This window comes from Xyrauchen texanus, chromosome 8, assembly GCF_025860055.1.
Source record: "Xyrauchen texanus isolate HMW12.3.18 chromosome 8, RBS_HiC_50CHRs, whole genome shotgun sequence".
Lineage (NCBI taxonomy): Eukaryota > Metazoa > Chordata > Actinopteri > Cypriniformes > Catostomidae > Xyrauchen > Xyrauchen texanus.
The window spans coordinates 12,509,293-12,531,738 of record NC_068283.1 but is presented as its reverse complement, the minus strand read 5'-3'; the positions used below and the strand labels follow the sequence as shown (position 1 = coordinate 12,531,738).

At 37.9% G+C, this 22,446-nt stretch overlaps 1 protein-coding gene across 1 annotated transcript; it reads right to left on the bottom strand.

Annotated features, from left to right (window-relative positions):
- Nucleotides 1-1,479: 1,479 nt before the first annotated feature.
- LOC127648413 (endoplasmic reticulum transmembrane helix translocase-like) lies at nucleotides 1,480-20,082 on the bottom strand. Its single transcript, XM_052133082.1, has 25 exons — nucleotides 19,643-20,082; nucleotides 19,384-19,473; nucleotides 16,665-16,928; nucleotides 16,350-16,505; nucleotides 16,026-16,095; nucleotides 15,823-15,929; nucleotides 15,619-15,748; nucleotides 14,402-14,457; nucleotides 14,188-14,314; nucleotides 13,785-13,922; nucleotides 13,570-13,690; nucleotides 12,960-13,117; nucleotides 11,051-11,226; nucleotides 10,788-10,898; nucleotides 10,581-10,706; nucleotides 8,482-8,590; nucleotides 8,196-8,389; nucleotides 8,015-8,111; nucleotides 7,710-7,897; nucleotides 5,566-5,680; nucleotides 5,285-5,481; nucleotides 5,052-5,194; nucleotides 3,387-3,498; nucleotides 2,437-2,580; nucleotides 1,480-2,008 (listed from the first exon to the last, which is right to left on the bottom strand). The coding sequence occupies exons 1-25, from the start codon at nucleotides 19,949-19,951 to the stop codon at nucleotides 1,898-1,900; spliced, it is 3,549 nt and encodes a 1,182-aa protein (XP_051989042.1). The 5' UTR covers nucleotides 19,952-20,082; the 3' UTR covers nucleotides 1,480-1,897.
- Nucleotides 20,083-22,446: the final 2,364 nt, after the last annotated feature.

Sequence of the window (22,446 nt, the reverse complement as noted above, 5' to 3'; positions counted from 1 at the left end):
CCACTGGATTTGTATGGATTTTGCCTTTATATAGCATGTCTGTATTTTCTTTATGGAGCTTCAAAAGTTTTGATCACCATTCATTTACATTGTATGAACCTACAGAGCTGAAATATTCTTCTAAAAATCGTTGTGTTCTACAGAAGGAAAGTCATACACATCTGGGAAAGCCTGAAGGTGAGTAAATTATGAGAATTCTCATTTTTGTGTGAACTATCCCTTTAAATCAGTGTAAGTTACTTTCCAGTTAAGTGAATTGATTTTTACAGTGTTGTCTCTTACATGCTATTTTACACTTTATATAGTTTATCATATGTTAATTCTATTTTATATTGTATTAAGTCAGCCATTTGTTTTTTGCTAATGCACAATTGTTTTCTTTGTTTTGCGAAGGAGCAAATTTAATTGTAATTGATTGAATATGACAATAAAGCTATGACCTTGTACAAGTGATGTGTTAATAAGAAACAATATCGCATAAGCATACAGCATTTTTTACACAACTCTCAATCACCCCAAAATTTGGGACAATGTGTTAAAAAAAGTAGTCAATGCTTTGCAAATCCTTTTTGACATGTATTTGATTTCAAATACAATAATAATAATAAAAAAAACAAACAAACTATAAATTAAAAAATAAATACATTTTCGAATCCTCCCATACATTAAATTGGAAAACATGTTGATTGGAAACGGACAAAACTTTCATGAAAAATGAGCACTTGTGTCAGGCTCAATTTTCTTTAGAGCTCCAAGCTGATTCTTGAATGTTGTTTAAAGAAAAAAGTTCACTTTTCAGTGAACATGTTGCAGGCTATGGTATTAGTGTACATTTACAAAAAAGGTTGATTAGTTAAATAATTAATTATGTTGCCTTGGTGCTGATTTAAACTGAATTCAAGTCAAAAAGAATTTGCAAATAATTTATTTTATTTAATATTTTTACATTACACACTGTTCAGAATTTTTATAGTGTATCATACCATATTTTGGAACTGTCTCGTTATTTATCAAACTTTGTGTATGCGTTATAGCCTCAGGTACCTATTGTAAAATCATATACTTTGACCGTGTTGTCAGAAAAATGTTGTTTGTCTCATATAAGTGGGAATTCAGCCCATTCAGAGCACTGCAGTGAGGATGCAATGCTACTGAAATCTCCAAAAATTACTGTACCTAATATTTATCATCCAAAATGGGACTGTATATGAGACTCCTCAAAATCTAAATCATGAACTTAAAGAACAATTATAACTACATGCCCTGCTGAGAAGTGAATGATCCTGCAATAACATTAAGTGTAACCTACTTCAAAGCTGTTCATTTATCCAATGTGAATTACAATTTGCAAAAAGTGAAAATCTTGCCATTACATAAAGTAATGGGTACCATGGTATTTTGATTGTATACCATGGCGCTTCTTTGGTAACAAGAAAGGAGAGATGTATGCAGACAAATAATAACACAGCTACTGTTTTTGTATGTTGGTCATTTATAAGTCTTTCAGAGATATGTGTTTTTACAAAATGATGGAAAAAAAACCCAACTCTTTGAATTAATTCTTTCTAAATGCCCCTGCCACAGCTGTGCGCATCAACCGCACCAAAACACACTCTTACCGTCAACACAATACTGTAGTTTTCTTGGCCTTCAGAGCAGAGGGGGAGGTTAAAGATGTCAGTAGAAGGAAAAAGTAGCTTAAGTGTTAAGTTAATATCAAAGATAGAGAGTTAGGGAGGAAAAGGAAACACTGGGGTGTGTACAGTATTGAGTTTCACGTCCGTCCTTTGCATATCGCAGAGTTTGCTTCCAGTCAAGTACTGTATTCCTGTAAAGCCCATTCAGAGTCTGTTCACTAGGGGCAGCGGCTGCTTCAGTGACTGTTGGCAATAACACTTCAATTAGGTAACCTCAAGGTTCCTTTGCCCAGCAGGAACTGCAAAATTCGATCCACCAGCAGGGCAGCGACAAAATCCAAGATAAGGACCTTGGCTATTATTAATTTAAACTGTAAAGGGAAATAGAAAGAATATATAAATACAATGTATTAATTGTAAAAAGTCATGTATACCATTGATGACTAAAAAAAAGAAATTCAAAAAAAAAAAGTCTGAATTTGAATCCCAATTTAGAATCTATACAGTTTGCTAGGTTGGGATCAGTGTTTCCCAAATCATAGTACATTGTGTAATATTTCTAGTGGAAATTTTTTGAATCTGTGCATGCTCTTTGGGCTTATAGTGCCCACAAGCCATTACAATACGCAAGAGGATTGGTTTGCTCTCATATGGTATCAAGATACAATTGAAAGGCTTGCCCTAATACTGACGTATTGCTTGAAAGTACATGGTTTTCCATCATCAGTACAGTAAAGTATTTAGGAGTATGCAACTTGGATTCAGCCAAAGTGTGAGATAGAGTACTAGAATTCAGTACCTCAGCTGGAATATCTACTAAAGAAAACTGCTCATTGAATTCAGGTGATGATCCCGACAGCAGCACTACTATTGCGAGCCCTGATATAGCGATGCTCCAAAGCAAGGGCCGATTCTCACGGAGAGATTCCATGAAAGGATGACCCTGAAGAAGAAGCTTTGAATTAGTTTATTTCAGCTTGACATTATTAAAGGAATAGTTCACCCAAAAATGAAAGTGCATTTGCTGGTTTGACTTCAACAATGATTTGCATGTTTCGTGATGTGCCAAATATGAAAATGTGCAAAGCACAAAAAAAGGGGAAGGTTTTCCCGAGAATAACAACTTCAATTTTGGTCTGTTCCTCACACAAATCTATCAAATGATTTTAGCAGACTTTTAATATAGAGATAAGATATATATGGAACCATTAGTTGTATGGACTTATTTTATGGTGCTTTTTTGGCATCATTCCTCATTCTGTGTCATTGAGCACTGAATAAATACAAAGTGTATGATCAAGTAAACAGAATAAACGGCTTTTCTTTATCGTTGTAAAGTCATAAACTGTTTAAGAATAAACGATCGACATTTGCCAGTTACCCCAATTTTGCATTGCATGTAAACACCTTAACCAACATTCTTACCGGATTATCCAATGTGTTTTGCACATGCCTCTTTATTGTTTGATGCCAAAAACAGACAACATGATTATTTCAAATGTCATGTGAATATGGATTTCAAGCTTTTTTGTGCTTATTGTATCTATGCATCTGTGTATGTCCTAAGGAAGATGTCAGTCTCACAGATTTGAAATGTCATGACGGTGAGTCAATGATACAATTTTTATTTCTGGGTGAACTATTTATTTAAGAAATCAAATCTGAAGGTGAAGTGCATGTTACACAGCTTTAAAATGCTGTAAAACATGCCTTTGCATAGTTCACATCTGATACTATCAATTAAAGTACCTTATAGTTAATGGCGAATGTAGCCATTTGCATGGCCATGGACATGATGTATACAGTACTGTTAATGAGACTGGGCTCAAACTCTTTGTACAGATCCACAAACTGCTCAGCCCTGCAGGGGAAAAACATTGAGAAAGAAGTGAAACAGGAAGCCAGATTGCAAATGTTATGAAAATCAAACACAAATGAAAGCAAATGAAAGCAGTGATGTCACATGCAAGACATTTTGGTACACCCTGACTAAAAAGCCTAAGAAATGGGCTGTTTTCAATGGATCTTTATTTAATCTGATTTATCAATCAATCAATCAAGCAATCATTAACTTAAATTAAACTTAAATCATGCAGATTCAGAGAACATAAATACTAAACCAACACAAATGAATGTAATTACATACTCTAGACACAGTCAAAAGCAAGAGAGAAGACATTTTTCAAGAAATTACATTTAAAAACATCAACTGTGGTACAGGATCTGACATGGAGAGGCAAACTATTCCAAAGGGGAGGAGCGCAACAGAGAAGGGATGATCTCCTTTCAACTTTAAACGAGACTTAATTAAAAGACGACACTGTGATGACATTAGAGGTCTAGTAGTAGTATATTGCTGAAGGTGTTCTGCAATTTAAGGAAGTGCCAAACAAATAATAAAATCTTATACTGAATTCTGTATTTAACTGGGAGCCAGTGAAGAGAAGCCAACACAGCTGATATACTAGCATGCATCCTAGTTCCAGTCAAATGCCTAAAAGCAGCATTTTGAACTAACTGCAGATGTGACAATGAGGCATGAGAAATACCATAATACAATGAATTACAGTAAACCAGTCTGGAAGAAATAAAATCATGTATAACAACCTCCAGATCCTTAAAAGACAGAAAAGGTTTCAATTTCACAATGGTACCTCAGCGAGTAAAGATGCTGACTACCACCCCTGGAGTTCACGAGTTAGAATCCCAGGGCGTTCTGAGTGACTCCAGCAAGGTCTCCTAAGCAACCCTCCTCGTGGTCTCTATAATGTGGTTCTCGGTCTCGGTAGGGCGTGTGGTGAGTTGTGCATGGATACCGCGGTGGATGGCGTGAAGCCTCCACATGCGCTAGGTCTCCGTGGTAATGCGCTCAACAAGCCACGTGATAATATGTGAGGATTGACGATCTTAGACACGGAGGCAACTGAGATTAGTCCTCTGCCACTCATATTGAGGGAGTCACTACGCCACCACAAGCACCAAATTGGGAGAACCCCCCCCCCCCCAAAAACAAACTTTAAATCACAGTAAGATTTCTTGCTTGATTGTGTAAATTAGAGGCAAGAGGGCCTAGAAGATTAATTATATGTTTAGTTATATAAACAGTGGGGCCAAACACTACAACTTTGTTTTTTGACTTGTTAAGCTGGAGAAAGTTGCTTGCCATGTATGTAAAGCAGAATTATCTCCTGGCTTTAGAGGAAGATAAAGCGGAGTATCATCAGCATAACAGTGGTAGGATATGTTGTGTTTTGACAGATATGGGCCAAAGGAAGCATATAAAGAAAATAAAACTGGGCTCAGAATAGAGACTTGAGCTGCAAGAAAAATCCCTATTCTATTTCTACAGTCGCCTTAGGCTTGCTCACTATGGCATTAAGTCACTATTGTCTGTAAAGCTGATTTTGTCAGTACCTGGGTGGGCTTCTGCTCTGAGCCTCTCTGTACAGGTACACCAGACTGCAAAAGTGGACTGCGAACTGCAGCAGCACCGTCAGGACAGTGTACAGGTTAAAGATGTTAGGTAAAGGGCGCTCTTTAGACAAGGTCTTTAGAGGCTGAAGAACACAAAAGAAACGTAGTTCACTTTGACTGAAATGTAGTTTATCAAACAACGATCAGCTTTATAAAAGCATCTCCCATCTCACCTTTGACCTTGAGATGAAGAGAAAGCAGCCGGCAAGCAGCAGGCCCTGAAGGGTCGCCTGGAAGTCACTGAATTTGACCCCTTCCAAGTAGAGCACAGACTGACTATAGGCCAGCACCAGAGCATTTAGTGCCAAGATCTTAAACATCTGCAGGGTGGTCACCAGAGTGCAGCGCCCCTGTTTTATCACGTGACAGACTAAAAACAGACACAACAGAGTTAGACCAACAAAATGTAGGACTGAATAAGAGAGCAAGCAGATATAAAATGAGTACTACTTACTGCACTGAATGGAGGACAATTTGGAGGTAAATGGAGCGGCGATGGAGGCGTCGCCCAGTTTTACTACTTGAATCTGATCTTCCTCTAACTCTCGCAATACCTGACTGATCCTTTCCTGCAACACAATACATTTTAGGGATGGTAATGAATAATCAGTGATTGATTTCAGTTTATGCATGCACATAGTCTATACAATCTGCCATTAGAGGGCGCACTGACACATGCACGCTGCATGATGTGTCTCGTCAACAACACCGAATATATATATATAAAAAAAGGGGCACTCATCACTTTATTTATTTTTCTCTATTGATGAACATTATATTTACTGCATAAACTGTGATAGTGTATTAAAGTACAACATGAAAACATGCAGCGTCAACAACAATCACGTTAGTTCTCACCAGGAGTGCATGCAGATACATTGACTGTATTTCTCAGTGTTACTTGTTTGACTTGGTTTCAAATAAAAAAAGAAAGTGTTTACATTACTGTAAATGTATTAAAAATAACCTGAACTGAAAATATATTCAGAGAAAAATACTAATACTTGTATTTCTTAAGTGTATTTAAATTGTATTTAAAGGGGTCATGACATGAGGAATCAAATGTTCCTTGATCTTTTGACATTGAGACAAGAGGTCATTGTACAATAAAAACATACTGTAAACGGAATCCTTAATAGAAGAAGAGAATTTATTAAATCAGTATTTTGAAACATCTCATTTGAAACTTGTGGACCAAATACATCTGCATAATGACTGCCTCCAGCAAGACATCAACGCCTATTTTTCGTCATTGAACCCTTGGCCATGCCCACTGTTGTGCTCAATCAGTCACAGGGGTGAAGAGGAGAGAAACCATACTAACAAACCATGGTAGTGAGGAGCCATGCATGGTTTTACCTATGGTTACCATGGTTATGAACCATTACAAATATCCTTGTTAAAACTACCGGTATGGATACTATGGGAGAACTATAGTGCATTTTCATCTGTGTAAAATCTGTAATCTTGTAATGCTCTTTGATTGTAGGAAAATGTAAGTTGTTTTATTTGCCTTCAGAAAGTCCAAGACATAACTGTAAAAGGAATCTGTAAAGAAGACCCAACTTAGTCACACTGTCAGAATATTTCAATTTAGCCACTTTAAAACTGTTGTCTGTCGTTAATATCATAATTTTCATCTGCCCCCCAACCTCAAAATCAATGCTGTACTGTCAAATGTGCATTCCAATATTATCTGCACAAGTGCTACCACAGCAGGTACTGATGTCACAACCCTGATGTGGCCCCAGCTGAAATTGAGTTTGACACCCATATTTTAATCTATTCATTGACCAACATGCGTTAATACAGGTCCAGCGGTACGGGCTTGTGGACGAGTGCACAATAGCACCGCTGCTGAAAAGAAATCCTAGGGGAAACACTGCAACATAATTATGACTGTTATGGAGCAAAAAAATAAAAATAAAAATAATATACATACATATATATATATATATATATAAAAAATATGCCATGACCCTTTTAAACAGTAGGCTACATGCACATACTTACTCTGGAGGCTGTTTCATGTTTTCACATTTCCTTTTACAGTTAGTAATTAAAATGGATGGTCATTTAACTTTTAAATTTAACTTGACAAACTTTGTATTTTTGGGCAGCTGTGGCTCAGGTGGTAGAGCAGATCGGCCATTAATCGCAATGTGTGCATGACTCCACATGCCGAAGTGTCTTTGGGCAAGACACTGAACCCCAAATTGCTCCCAATGGCAGGCAGCTCTGCAGCCATTGGTGTATGAGTGTGTGTGTGTGTGTGTGTGTGTGTGTGTGTGTGTGTGTGTGAGAATGGGTGAATTGGGACACAGTGTAAATTGCTTTACTAACCTTTAAGGTTAAAAAAGGTGCTATATAAGTGCAGACCATTTACCATTTATTAGTAAAGTTCTGATTGAAGAAAAATATGCACCTTGTATTTATTGAGTTTCAAGCTGTTCACCACTTACAGTTTATTATTGTTATAGATTTACGGATTTTCACTCATTAACTTTACGATTGTCAATTAAGAAAATTTCTTACAATTTATTAATCCAAATCAAATCATATAGAAATCAGTGTTAGAAGGAAACTACAATAAAACACCTTTTGTGCTGCTAGTTGCTCCTCTCTGTGGGCCATCACTCTCTGTCTGGCTGCACGGGAGCCAAGTTTGACCCCTGAACTTGTGACTGGGGGTCCAGGTTTGGGATCTCCAGCTGAAAACTCCTTCTCTTTGTTTTTCTTCCTTTTCTCTGGCATTCGCTCTGGGGCATTTGCCAACAGTGCCACACCTGAAACACAGACCGTCTGTGTGTAAACGTCCACTGATTCATTCTACAGGAACTACAAATGTTAGGACAAACCATCAACATATGCATATAATACTTAACAAACGGTAATGTTTTCACCTATATGGGCGTGTTTTAGTGCACCAACATCATTTGTGCCATCTCCACACATCAGTGTGACAAAACCCAGTCCCTTTAGAGTGGTTATGACAAATTCCTGCACATACCAGAAAACAAACACAGTTAAACCAAGCATGACTATTGGTAAAAGGCTATTTTAAAAACAGCATGTGAATATGACCTTCTGTTTGGGGCTGACACGAGCAAAGACTTGCACGTGAGGAAGCAGAGCATTGAGTAAACGGGGGTCGTAGGTCAACTTGGTCAGCCCCTCTCCCGTGACACAAAGGTCATACTGCCTGATCAAATCTGGCACCGAGGAATGAGGTAGAGGAAGACACACACTGCCGTCTATGGATTCCCACTGCCATTTAGCTGCATAAGAAGTGGATTGGCAATTTAAAGAGAGTTACTCTTGCTGTTTTAGTCACAGAATTGTACCAGGCTTTGTTAGAGATGTGACGCACCTTGACAAGGGCCAGGCTGCAGTATGAGTGTGTGCTCTTTCTGAATGAAATGCAGCTCTCTGGCTACATGGCATGCAGTTAAAGGGTTGTCACCTGTAATCATTACTACCTGTAAAGGGAATACAGCTTTGAGATCTGCCACATCAACACATGACATCCAAGACAGGGGACAATAAAGAGAAGGAAATCATTGGACAATTAAATGCAAACATGTAAAACATATAAACTGTTATGTACTTATTATATTAGTATATAACAGTTTTTATATATATTATAATAATATTCACTTAATGTTCATGAATACTATTCATACTATTTGTAATATATATATTTATATAAAAATGAATAAATACTAAATAAAAACAAATATATAATTGATGGACAATTTAACATATTCATGTTTTTCTATATTTTGAACAGCACATTTTTTAAACTAAACGTATTAAGAGCTTCAATTGATTTATTTTAGACAATTTGACAGAATTTTATATTAGTTATATATATATATATATATATATATATATATATATATTTTTTTTTAATAATATTCACTCAATGTTCATAAGAATATTCACACTATTGGTAGTATATTAATGTATATAAATAATAATAATTATAAATGATCCACCAGTTGACATGTTCATGTTTAATTATTTAATTTCAACATTCAACAGCACATTTATCATACAAGAGCTTCAAATCATTTCATTTTTGGACAATGTGTTATTATTATAAAACAGTATTTTGTATGATAAATTGATATTTTTATATTTAAAACAATATTCACTCAATGTTCATTAAGAATATTCACACTATTGGAAGTATATTCATTTATCCAAATAAATATGAATAAATCTTTTTTTTATCCCCTTTTCTCCCCAATTTGGAATGCCCAATTCCCACTACTTAGTATGTCCTCGTGGTGGCACGGTTACTCACCTCAATCTGGGTGGCGCAGGACAAGTCTCATTTGCCTCCGCTTCTGAGACAGTCAATCCGCGCATCTTATCACGTGACTCACTGTGCATGACACCACGGACACTCACAGCATGTGGAGGCTCATGCTACTCTCTGCGATCCACACACAACTTACCACGCGCCCCATTGAGAGCGAGAACCACTAATCGTGACCACGAGGTGGTTACCCAATGTGACTCTACCCTCCCTAGCAACCGAGCCAATTTGGTTGCTTAGGAGAGCTGGCTCCTCAGCACACCCTGAAATTGAACTCGCGATTCCAGTGGTGGTAGAATAAATACAAAATCAAAATCATTTTAAATGATTCAGCAGTTGACATTTTCTTTTCTTTTTTTATTCAACATATTAGCACCTTTATTAAACTAAATTTATAAAACAAAAGCTTTAATTCTTTGAAAAATTTTCCATTAACATATACCAGTATTTTATATAATTTATTTATATTTTTCATAATATAACTTAATGTTCATTAAGAATATTCACTCTATAAATGATTCACCAGTTAAATGGTTGAATTCTTTTTTTTTTTTTTCAACATTTTAAACAGCACATTTAATTAACAAGAGCTTCAAATCATTTTGTTTTTTAACTTGTTTGTCTTATTAGTATATGACAGTATTTTATGACTTATTTATATTTAAATAATATTAACTCAATGTTTATTAATTAATGTTTATTTACACTATTGGTAGTATCTTCATTCATCCAAATATATATTAATAAATACAAAATCTTAATCATTATTAATGATTAACAACTTGACATTTTTGTGATTTCTTTTACATTTTAGAAAGCATTTTTTAAGCTAAATTTATTATACAAGAGCTTCAAATCTTTCCATTTTTTGACATTTTGTTTAGCTCTTTCTAAATCGTTTGGCCTGATAAATTTGGTAAGATCATTTCTGAAACAAATGTATAGCTTGAGTGCATTGTCAGTGGCTTAGGATAAAAGCATCTCCCAAATGCTTAAATATAAATGGAAATCAGTGTTACTTCCAAATTCAAGAAGAGATTAACTACCATCTGCCCCGGCCTTTATTGTCTATAACAGTTTAGTGTCAATGTCTACTTCTTTTTAATGTTTACATAAATTACAAAATTTTCAGTTAATGTACTCACATGGTGCGAGGCCTCTTGTATCTCTCTGATAACAGCCTTGCTGTCATTCTTCAGAGGACAGGAGACGACCATGAATCCTGCAAAGCGCAGGTCACACTCCAGCACCTCACGACTCACCTCCCTTACCTGCACCCAGAAAGAGTCATATCAAACCTCTAAATAACAGAGCACCTGTAAATCTGACTTTTAGTGATCAGCAGTGAATACCTGTTGATGGCTCATGTGGCCCATCTCTTTATATCCCAGTGCGAGAACTCGTGCCCCCTCACGTGACATCTCACGGTGTACCTCATCATAGCTGTCTGGACACTCTGTGAACTAAAACAGACACAAGCTATAATGCACACAAACTGCTCTGAACCTCCCAGCATTAATCCACAGACCATATTGTGTGGTGAAACACATGATGGAAAAACTTTCAGCTGCGCACTGCACATAAAGCTAAAGAGTGCAACACATGAAATGCTCACCATGTCCCTCAGTGTCTCTGGTGCTCCTTTCACAGTGGATATGTAGCAGAGCTCAGTGGAGCCCAGCCGCTCAAATGACGCCAGCACTGACATCCTCTTCAGAACACTGGCAAAATGAAACCTCTGATGAATCTTCAGGCCAGGAGTCTTAATGTTGCGAGAAAACACCTTCTCATCTACACAGAGGGACAAGATAACACGTACAAGTGAGCACAAGGATTACTACTACTACAGGATTTGTCTAGCAGCGGTGCTGCCGTGCACGTGTCCAGAAGCCTGCAAACTGGACCCAAATTTATGTGCAACGGTGGAGAAATAACTTAAAACAACCGTAGAATCATTATAGATGGGTTATTCATGTTTGCCTCATCATGTGTGTGTGTTTTACTTGAATCTTTTGACATTTCAAGGGCTTCCAGATAGCTGTAGTAATAACTGTCAAATAATGAAATGCTTCAACACAAAAAATTACTTGCACTATTTTTACTAAACAAACACAAATATATAATATAAACTTATTTAACAGAACATACACATGTAGGTTCTCAACTGGTTTAGATTCGTAACCCAGATTGTACATCAGACATCAAGATGCGACTCAACGCAGTAAAAAAAGGTAACCTGTTTTTAATGTAACCGGAGTGGCATTTTTTTAAGAATCTCGCATAGTTTTGTTCATGGAGTATCAGATGATTTGTTGATGTCACCAACAAAAATTGTAGCCTAAATGCATTTAGAAATTTTAACTATAAATGCCACAGTTGTAATAAAAATGAGGTCTACTGTGAAACTTTTTTTACTATAGTAAATTTATGATACATTTTAGTAAGGGTGATGTATAATTTGAAACTCTTAATTTTGGTGCATAGCACAGAGTTGCTTTTTTCCTCAGTGCTCTTTAGCATGTCGGGCTATCTACTTAAGAGGTTTGACTTCCTCTATAGTGCTTTAAAATTCTCATAGATTTCAAATGGGTCGCATCAGTTTTGTGGTCTGTGGAGCGATATCGAAGGAAGCCCGCACAAACAATGCATGTGTTCCAGAGCAACAGAACAGAGCAGAGCAGATCATTAGCATGATGGCTCTTGTCAAACCACGCTTCAACTGAAAATGTATTTGAGCTGTAAAGCTGTTTAAAATGTAATTTCAACAATAGTTTTAAGTTTGCTTACATTGTCATTGCACCAAAGTTGTAAAATTTAGTAAGTGATTTTATCACACTAAAATCATGTTTACAGATATTGTTTACATCTTTTTACTTATGTATCCCCTTTTCTCCCAATTTGGAATGCCCAATTCCCACTACTTAGTAGGTCCTTGTGGTGGGGTGGTTACTCACCTGGGTTTGGGGCGGAGGACAAGCCACAGTTGTCTCCGCATTGAGAGCAAGAACCACTAATCGTGACCACGAGGAGGTTACCCCATGTGACTCTAACCTCCTTATCAACCAGGCCAATTTGGTTGCTTAGGAGGCTTGGCTGGAGTCACTCCGCACACCCTGGATTCGAATTCATGACTCCAGGGGTTGTGGTCAAGAGTCAATACACGCTGAGCTACCCAGGCCCATTTACATCTTCTTTAATGCTCAAAAATTGGCACCATTCACTTAAATTGTAAGTGCCTCACTGTAACACAGATTTTTGCTTTTTTTAAAGAAAAGGACGGAAGAGTCAATTTTGTTTTTGTGGTAATCAACATTATCCCACAAATGATATCGACTGAGCTTAACTTGTATCGAACCCGGAATATTTCTTTAATGAACCACGTAGAATAGAATTTCAGCAGCCGTGCTCATAATTTATGCATATAGGGGAAACACTGTACTACAAGACAGGAAGTTCTGCAACAAGCAACAGCTGAAGAGCATGGTTGATTTGTGTATAAACCAGTTTTTAACATGAATCCAGACCTTTAGTTAGGGTCCAGTCTGCTGCGGTCAGCATGGCCTTCTCCAGTGGATCACCCACTAGTTGTCCATCATCCAGTGTGACCAGTGAATGGCAAGTAGCCACCACTCGATGAGTCTCCACTGGAATCTCTGACACTGGTGTCACTTCTTTCCCTTCTCTAAAGGGGTGAGAGAAACAAGTGTGAACTTTGATTTTTAAACTGGTTCGACTGAGTGTAAACCAAGTCCATATAAGGATTCGCTCAGTGGCAGTGCGTGCGTTTAATTAAACACTACTAAACTCAGAGTTATTTTTTTACAGTACACAAAATCCATATTTAGCCTTTTAGATATTTTAGAGCATATCATAATTAGAAAGTACATATAATTCCATGACTTTAAAGATTCTATTAATTTCCATTACTTCTAAAGGCATGAAAAACACAATTTTATAATTCCCGGATACTTCTGTTTACCATAACAGTGAGAAACGGCATCTGTCTGTTTATCTGTGCCTGTTTAACAGTATTGTGTTTTGTTTTATTAAGTGTAAATAAAAACTTGTATTACTTTTTTTCCTCAGATTGGCTTTTTTTTGCACTGTACCATGGCAAAGAATTCAGGCTTTTACCTGAGTCCGGCTACACCACGAACTACTAAGCTGTCGCTTGTCAGGGTGCCAGTTTTGTCGAAGCAGCAAATCTCCACCTTTCCAGCAAAGGGGATCCTGAAAGGTTCTGTGCAAAACACATCTGTGGAGGAAGAATATTAAATAAAATGTGTAAGTTTAAAGAAAGCAATGTGACATGATAATCTAAATGTGTTGCATCAAACACAGTCACTCACAGAGTTTGGCCAGAGCAATAAGAGATGTGTTAACAGCCAGTGAGAGCTCTATGGGTAACTCAGGTGGCACTACTGAAGTGAGGATCAGAGTACACTCCAGAAACAACTTATATTTGTTTCTGCTCAGGTCCTTCGTCCCTAGGAAAAAAGACGGGTATATGAGATGCTGAAACGCATACACTTATGTTCCTCTTGGCATAAAGTTATGATGTAAGATGTAATATAAAGGCACATCATGCGAAGGTGAACTGTATCGATACAATGCTTGATCAAATAAAATAATGTAATTTTAAGGCTTATATGGGTTCATAGGCCTCAAAACTAAAAACATACTTAAATAAAATACTTGTAGAAGACTTAACAGATGTGCATCACATGTTCTCAGTAGATGGTGGCTACTCACCCTCGACCCAAACATACACAGCTGCAGCAATGGCAAACACCAACAGGAAGAGGATAAAAATGAATGTTTCCAAGTTGTTGGCCGTCACCCGCTTCACTCCAAACAAAATTGTTCTCAATAATTTGCCCTGAACAGGATACAACAAGAAGTTAAGACATTTGTACTTAACAAAACAGAACCCTTTCCAATCTAAGTACAGAACCAAACACCTCACCTGAGAAGTGTAGAAACCCGTCCGTAAAACATAAGCAACACAGCCATTGTCTACAGCTATGAAGAACAAGAAAGCAACAGAGAAAGTGAGAGGTGGATGATCCAAATTACTTTATTACATTTTTAAATACAACTTTGATGATATGAAAAAGCTATCGATCACTTTTAATACTAGCCATGATTTGTGTCAGACTAGATTAATATGATTAATAATATTAAAATGCTTATTTTGTATAGCATCTTACCAAAGCTCAAGGTAACTGTGCAGAAATTAAACAAAAAACACTAAACAGAGAAACATAACAAATATACATTTCAAAACAATAACCAATGGGAGAGAGGCAAAGAATATTTCAAGCAGGTGGGACAAAGATGAGCAGGATGAGAGCCAACAGTCCCAGAGAGGCGGATAGAGACCATACAACACATACATCATGGTCCGGAGCAGCGCAGCTGATAATACAGTCACAGTGCAGGGGATGCATTGTATACAGCACATTTACACAACCATATTCTTATGAATAGGCTGTCTTCAATTATATCGAAGGCGCTTGACATGGAATGGAATATATAATAGGATGCAGATGATGCAATAACTGGAGAAGAACCTCAAAATTAAATTGCACTTCACCCAGCACATTAGCACATCAGGCGCGGGATTTCACCAACCCACTTGCGCCTAGACTTAGCGCATACTCCTCCAGCCAGGTCTCCTAAGCAACCAAATTGGCCCGGTTGCTAGGGAGGGTAGAGCCACATGGTGGTCACGATTAGTGGTTCTCGCTCCCAATGGGGCGCGTGGCAAGTTGTGTGTGGATCGTGGAGAGTAGCATGAGCCTCCACGTGCTGTGAGTCTCCGCGGTGTCATGCACAGTGAGTCACGTGATAAGACGCACGGACTGACTGTCTCAGAAGGGGAGGCAAATGAGACTTGTCCTGCGCCACCCAGATTGAGGTGAGTAACTGTGCCACCACGAGGATCTACTAAGTATTGGGAATTGGGCATTCCAAATTGGGGAGAAAATGAAATTAAAAAATGTATATTCATGGCAGACTTTGTGCCTATGAATTATTGTATAGCGCATACAGGGCATTTCTCAGCAAATATCTATATTTGCGATTAACTCTATTTCACACATATCATGTAATTAATTTGATTTTTTTTTAATCGATTTACAACCCTAATAATATTATATTATATCAGCTGTTTATACTAACGTTTCAGTCCAGCACTGGCTTTGAGAGGTGGGCTGTGCTGAACCACTTTGGTGCCTCCTGAGATGACGTGCAGACGGGAATCAACCTGCAGGTCCAGAACTCTCTCAGGGTCCAGATCCTCCACAGGTTCCTACAGATATGACATGTCAACCACAGTATCAACAGCAGATGTCCAGTCTTTGTGGAGAGGATAAGCAGACCCACCTTCATCTGTGGCACAGACTCTCCTGTAAGCATGGCCTCATCCACTATACACCGCCCTCGCAATAGAAGAACATCACAAGGAACCAGGTTATCCTGAGGAGAACGCCCTGTGAAGATATGAGAAATAGGTGCTCGCTTCCATGCTGGTGAACAGTAGTAGAAGATAAGCTTTTCAAAAGAAAAGATAAGTGGTATTAGCTCACCAACTGAGATGATGTCTCCAGGTACTAATTCATCACTAGATATATGCCTCCATTTTCTGTTTCTGTAGACCTGTTGCAGTAGGAAAAAAGTCAAGAAGTCTCACAAATCAGTCTTGAACTCATGAGTTATCACAGTGAATTGGTCTAATGACACACTCACTGAACCAGTCAAATAAGTGCTCGATTTACTCACTGAACCACAAGTCATTACTTTCATCATGTCAGACTCTAAATCAAGAACAGGTACTGTGCATCTATTTGAGGCTCTTAAGACTTTTGTAATCACTGTCTGCATGTTCAAAAGGCAATGTGTGGTTAAGTTACCTGGATCATGTATGGTTTGTTCCCCATCCTGCGGATTTCTGACATGTTTCTCATCTGCTGTTGCACCAGAGATGCTTCAAAAGCCACAAGCATGAAGAGTGTAAAGACACTGTAGTACCAGTATTCATCCAAACACCACAAACCCACGCAAAACACCTGCAGGAGAACAACACTTACACTCAGCCCAAACATACAGATTGTGCATATATGATACACTCATTCATTTTTGATTCACAAGTTAACAATCCCTCAAGTAAAAACAGCAAGAGACCAAAACATATTTGTAAAATTAACCCACATCCTACACACTCGTACCTGAAAGACAAAGAAGGGAGCTGTGGCTCTCTCCTTGAAGAGCTCCAGGAAGTCTGGCACCACCATCTCAGCACGGTTGCAGTCGTAACACTTCTCCGCAGAACGTAGCTGAGCCTCCTCCTGATAGCCTTTCCAGTTCTGGAAATAACTCATTGGATAGTTGATTGGGAACGCCACTTGCAAAAAGCACTTCTTTTCTTTCCGGTCATACACATACCGGATCTTCTGGAACTCGAAGGACAGAATTTCCTCTCCATCCTCGTCCTGCTCAGAAACATGAGACTTTTGACATATAGATCCTTCATAACCTATTATCATAACCTATAATCAATGTTCTCACACCTTTTAACCAATTCATTTCTATGACTTATACAAGATGCAACAAATCAGCACAAATGTACAACAGGATTCATACCTTTCACACTAAGATTCATGAAATGCAACTGGCTGTCAAACACATACTGAGCTACACATAACACATAACATACCCATGCAGTATGTATTTTCTCAGGCACTTTTTGAGTCTAAATAGATGCACGACTTAAATGATTTCCGTAGTACACCCAAATGTCAATATTCATATCATACTTTTTTCTCCCCAATTTGGAATGCCCAATTCCCAATGCGCTCCAAGTACTGATGGTGACGTAGTGCCTCAATCCGGAAGGCGGAGGATGAATCTCAGTTGCCTCCGCATCTCAAACCGTCAATTCACGTATCTTATCATGTGGCTTGTTGAGCATGTCAACGCACAACTCACCACATGCCCCACCGAGATCGAAACAACATTATTGTGAGCATGAGGAGGTTACCCCATGTGACTCTACCCTCCCTAGCAACTGGGCCAATCTGGTCGCTTAAGAGACCTGGCTTGAGTCACTCAGCACGCCCTGGATTCGAACTCACTACTCCAGGGGTGGTAGTCAGTGTCTTTACTTGCTAAGCTAAAAATGTATATCGTACTGGTCATGTATTGTACTTGCTATGGTTTACTTCCATGTTGTTTCTTTATCAAATAGCAACGTCAAATGTAAATCACTGACACATCAGCACCACCTTGAGTAACAAATAGCACGTTACTTATTTGTAATTTTCAGTTTTGTTTAAGGTCATTAAATGAAACATTTCTCAATAATTGTCCAATAAGTGAAAGGATGGTGTTTGGGTTAAAAAGCACCATCATGAGCATCGCTGCTCTGTTTGTAGCAGATGACAGCAGGTAGAGCGCTATTTCACTTTTAAGCACGAGTCATATACAGATTACGTATTTATTTATATAGTAGCCTTTTGCTGTTTAATAATCACTGTGATTAACGTAGCGAACAGCTTTTCCGAATTGGGAATTTGCCATGATTACATCAGAGCTCCTTGGCCAAAACAACACAGAAACACTTCAAAATAAAAGATCTGCCAAAAAAATTTTTTCATAATAATTATCCATTTAAAAGACAAAAGTATGACAGAAATATATCACTACTGTAAAGTTATGTAAAATTCACTGTAATACTTCTACTACTACAACTACTACTACTAATAATAAATCAGTAGTAACTGTATTAGACTTAAGCAGTATATAACATCTGTGATATTCTGTTATGCAGAACTTTATTTGACAAATTATAACTCCAAAGTTGTATTTTGATTGTGCTGTATAAAAGCACTACAGGTATCAGACTATTATGTTCAAAAGTAACTGTTATATATTCATTTGATTAAACTTTTCATTAATTCATTTATTTATTTAAACACCATTTTTAGAAATATAAATTTTATTCAAAACAACCTTCTTGTTGTTATTTCTTTTCACACAATTTCAAATGTTGCTCCTGTAATGTTCAATAGAAATACATTAAATGTTTTAATCTTGATACACTTTGGGACAAGAAAAAAAGCTAGTGTTCCTTAAGATGTGCATTTAGCCCCATTGTACCCATGTCTACACGCATATGGGATACTGATAATTCACTATTGTTGCACTGAAAATCAACGTGATATTGTATATATTTGTATGAATATATGGCTCATTTGTCTTGTAATAAACAAATAAATAGATATCATGTGATAGTAAACTTACATAGACATGAAATAATCATTAAAAAAAGATTAGCTGAAGTGCAAAAAAAGCGACAATATTACATATTTCAGGTATTTAATAATCCTATTCACCTTTGGTAATCAAGCAAGTATAACAAATATATAATTTTTTTTGTTACACTATTTATATGAGAAAGATTGAGGAAACCTGGAGGGGGAATATCTCCAAAAAGTGAACGAGGCACAGGGGGTGGAATGAGGTCCCGGGCCACTAATACCAAGAGGTATTTGTTTAAGGGTTAGATGTTTGGAAAAGTATTTTTATTTCTATTCTATGAAATATTTTTGGAGCTGAGCATAATTACATTGTGTTCCTGTACTCTTCTGTTCATGCAATCATATAATTTTTTTGAAAGCAAGTGCTTCTGATTTAAAAAAATAATAATTATTATATAAACGTGAAATCTAAAAGTATAAATAATTATATACATTCAACCAATACAAATTTTAACTAGATTTCTTAGAATATTATTTATTCTGATGATTTATCCAGGCATGAAAAAATAGACATTTTAATATTACCTGGCATTTCCAGAAACAGAAACAGACATCTGAATACTGGTTAATCTACTATTGCCATGTTCAGTTTTTCAACTGGAACACTTGGAATAATGACATCTCTCACCTTATCCCTCAGAAGAGGCACTAATTCAGCTGAGCCATTGTTAGGCATAGGAATGACTTTTGCAAAGGTGGCCTTGTCTGGATCAGACTCCTGTTTGAAACATGAGTGCATAAATGTCAGTGCATTTCGCTTTATATCTCTTTTTCTGGCATGTCCCAGCCATATGTCTGATTTGACGTGTTAGTCTTTCAAAATATTGTTCAAATTAATTGTATAAAGGGTCACTTGAAGCACATATTTGTAATATGTTATTTATTACCTTAGAACAGGTGAGCCAGCAGTGCGCGTGCACGGACCAGTAGCCAGAAAGCACTGTCAGGACGTGCGCGATCCCGATAGCAGCGACCGCCAGCAAGCCGGCCTCGACATACTCAGCACCACCGTAAACTCCAAACCACGTATACAAACAGCACGGGTAGAGAAGCAGGAACGGAAACACTGTGCCTTGCAGTACGCGTGGCCTGCGGCAGTGGAGCGACACTGATCTCACAAGCTCATCGCTGTGCGCTCCCCCCGGCCCGTCGATGCCGTCTGCGACCATATGTCCCTCTTTTTTAGCTTCTTCCATCCTAAAGAGTGCCTTCCTCCGTTGACCCTCCTACTCTCCGCCTCCTCGGTGCAGGTGCAATGGTAAAAAGGCAGCTTGGCACCGTCCTGTTGTCTGTCCACTGTACAGATTTCTCAAAAATTTCAGACACATCCGACAGGTTCCGCATACGCAAGCGCGTAAAATGTTGACGCAATATCCGGTTCACGTCCTTGCCTTCAGTTGTTGTTGTTCAACACTAAAAATATTGCTTGTTGGAAATTACGTATTTAATGTTAATATCATATGATGAAAATAAATCATTCATTTATTGCAGAGTATAGAAATGATTTTCAAACCATATAAATCGCTTTGCCGTTTCGAGGCCCGCCTATTTGTGACGTAATTATAAAATTGACCAATAAGATTGGAGTAAGTGGAAACACTGACCAATCGAATCCCTCCTACGGGAGTGCGAACGGTCTCTTCGCACATGTACGACCAAGTATCCCTGGCTGCAACTTGCAAAACGGGGCGGTGCAACATATACGGGGCGTGGCTACATGTATCACCACGCCCATAACTTACTCTCATTGGCTCGGTCATCTTTTAGGAGATGCATTTTAAAATTGTGTAAAATAATTTAGATTTTTGTGCTTTACCTCACGGTCATTTTAAACAGATGTAATTAGGAGTCAGACTGAGCAACCTGTTGTTATTTCAATCGTGTTAAAAGCGGAGGGCAAAATTACTAATCCTACTATGGCGAAGATTCAACTCTAATGCGATCGTAGTCAGTGTTTAAATAATTAGGAAAGATCATTTTGGTTTTAGTGCTATGACTCGTAAGTGACTTTTGTACCTCACGTGTCATTTCAAACAAATGTAGTAGGACTGAATCGCATTGACTGATTAACAAATTGTGTTGATGAAATCAAAAATTTGTTCATTTTAACAAAGCCTTCATTATTATGCATGGTTAGAGAACTGAATTATGAATAAAAAAATATAATTTTTATATTTATATCACCATAGAGTGAAAATGAAAAAAGTGTATCAGTGTTTTAATTTAAAACCCAATATATGGGTTATGATACCAATAGCGCCATCTACTGTAAATTACACTCCAATTCACACTAAAGTTAAGAAGATGTTCAGTCATTCGTTCATAAAGCACGCGCTTGTATGAAACGAGCAATTCTCGAAAAAACAGAGAGCATGCATGCACATTTACTCTCATGGTTTCTGCCAAAACAGATCATCATCATGAGTGATTATTTTGCATGATGCAAGTTTGCTTTATGCATGCCGTCTGTATCTGCTTGATCTATTGATTTCTCTGCATTGTAGGAATTTAGTCGTTTTAATGTATGCCCTCAGCAATAGCAAACAAGAGGCTGATTAACTGATGGTAATAGTTTTTTTCATTCTTGAGATAGTTGCGGTGCTTTCACTCATATTCTATATTGATTCATCAAAATTTTTTGAAGGAGTGTAACTGGAGGAATATGGTACCTGTGTTGCCTCCAATCCAACATCATGGCAACTGAAGTGTCAAGAAGGAAGCAAGTTTTCTTCCAAGATAACCTTGTACATGGCTTGATTCATGCGTCCTTCACAAAGACGAATCTGCTTGATTCCAGCCTTGCTGAAGCACCCCCAGGTCATCACTGATCCTCTACCAAATTGGGTACACTGTGGCTTGAAGGCCTCTCTAGGTCTCCGTCTAACTATTAGAATACCAGGAGGAGGATCGATGATGATCTGGGGGTGCTGTAGCGAGGATGCAGTTTGGACAGTCTTTGTGAAGGGCGCTTGAATCAATCCACTTACAAGGTTATCCTGGACTTGCTTCCTTCTGCTCTGACAATGTCCCCTACTCTGAGGATTGTTTTTGCAGCAGAATAATGCTCCATGCCACACAGACAGGTCAATCAAGGTGTGGATGGAGGACCACCGGATCAAGACCCTGTCATGGCCAGCCCAATCTCAAGACCTGAACCCCATTGAAAACCTCCGGAATGTGATCAAGAGGAAGATGGATGGCCACAAGCCATCAAACAAAGCCGAGCAGCTTGAATTTTTTCACCATGTGTAGTGAAGCCCCACTACAATTTAGATTAAGCGGATTGAGGTGGCCAAATATGGACTACATTCCGGTCAGAGAATCAAGAGTTGGTGAAGAGATTCTTAGTTTAGATACATTTATTGAACAGTCTTGATTATTATGCTTCTGTGATATGGTCATTTTGCATAAGCGCATTACACAGAGCAAAACAAACAGCTGCATAGACAAAGATCAGTACTCATCTCTACCCGTGTGCAACACTAAATGGAATGTCCTAGGAAAAAACGATTGGACTTTGGTTCCTATGACAGGCTTTCAGACACCAGGAGTGGCATAAAGTCACCCAACAGCAATGTGGAGAGCATGCCTAGACACATGAAAGGTTTGATTGAAATTCAAGGTTATTCCACCAAATATTGATTTCTGAACACTTCCAAAGTTAAAACATTAGTATTGTGTTGTTTATAAA

Excerpts from the sequence above, each read along its gene's own strand:
- LOC127648413 (XM_052133082.1), bottom strand. The coding sequence starts at position 19,951 with ATGGAAGAAGCTAAAAAAGAGGGACATATGGTCGCAGACGGCATCGAC. Across the intron at positions 7,898-8,014 it reads ACTAAAACACGCCCATATAG|GTGTGGCACTGTTGGCAAAT; the intron begins GTGAAAACATTA and ends TCTGTGTTTCAG. Across the intron at positions 5,681-7,709 it reads AGCAACTAGCAGCACAAAAG|GAAAGGATCAGTCAGGTATT; the intron begins GTGTTTTATTGT and ends ATTGTGTTGCAG.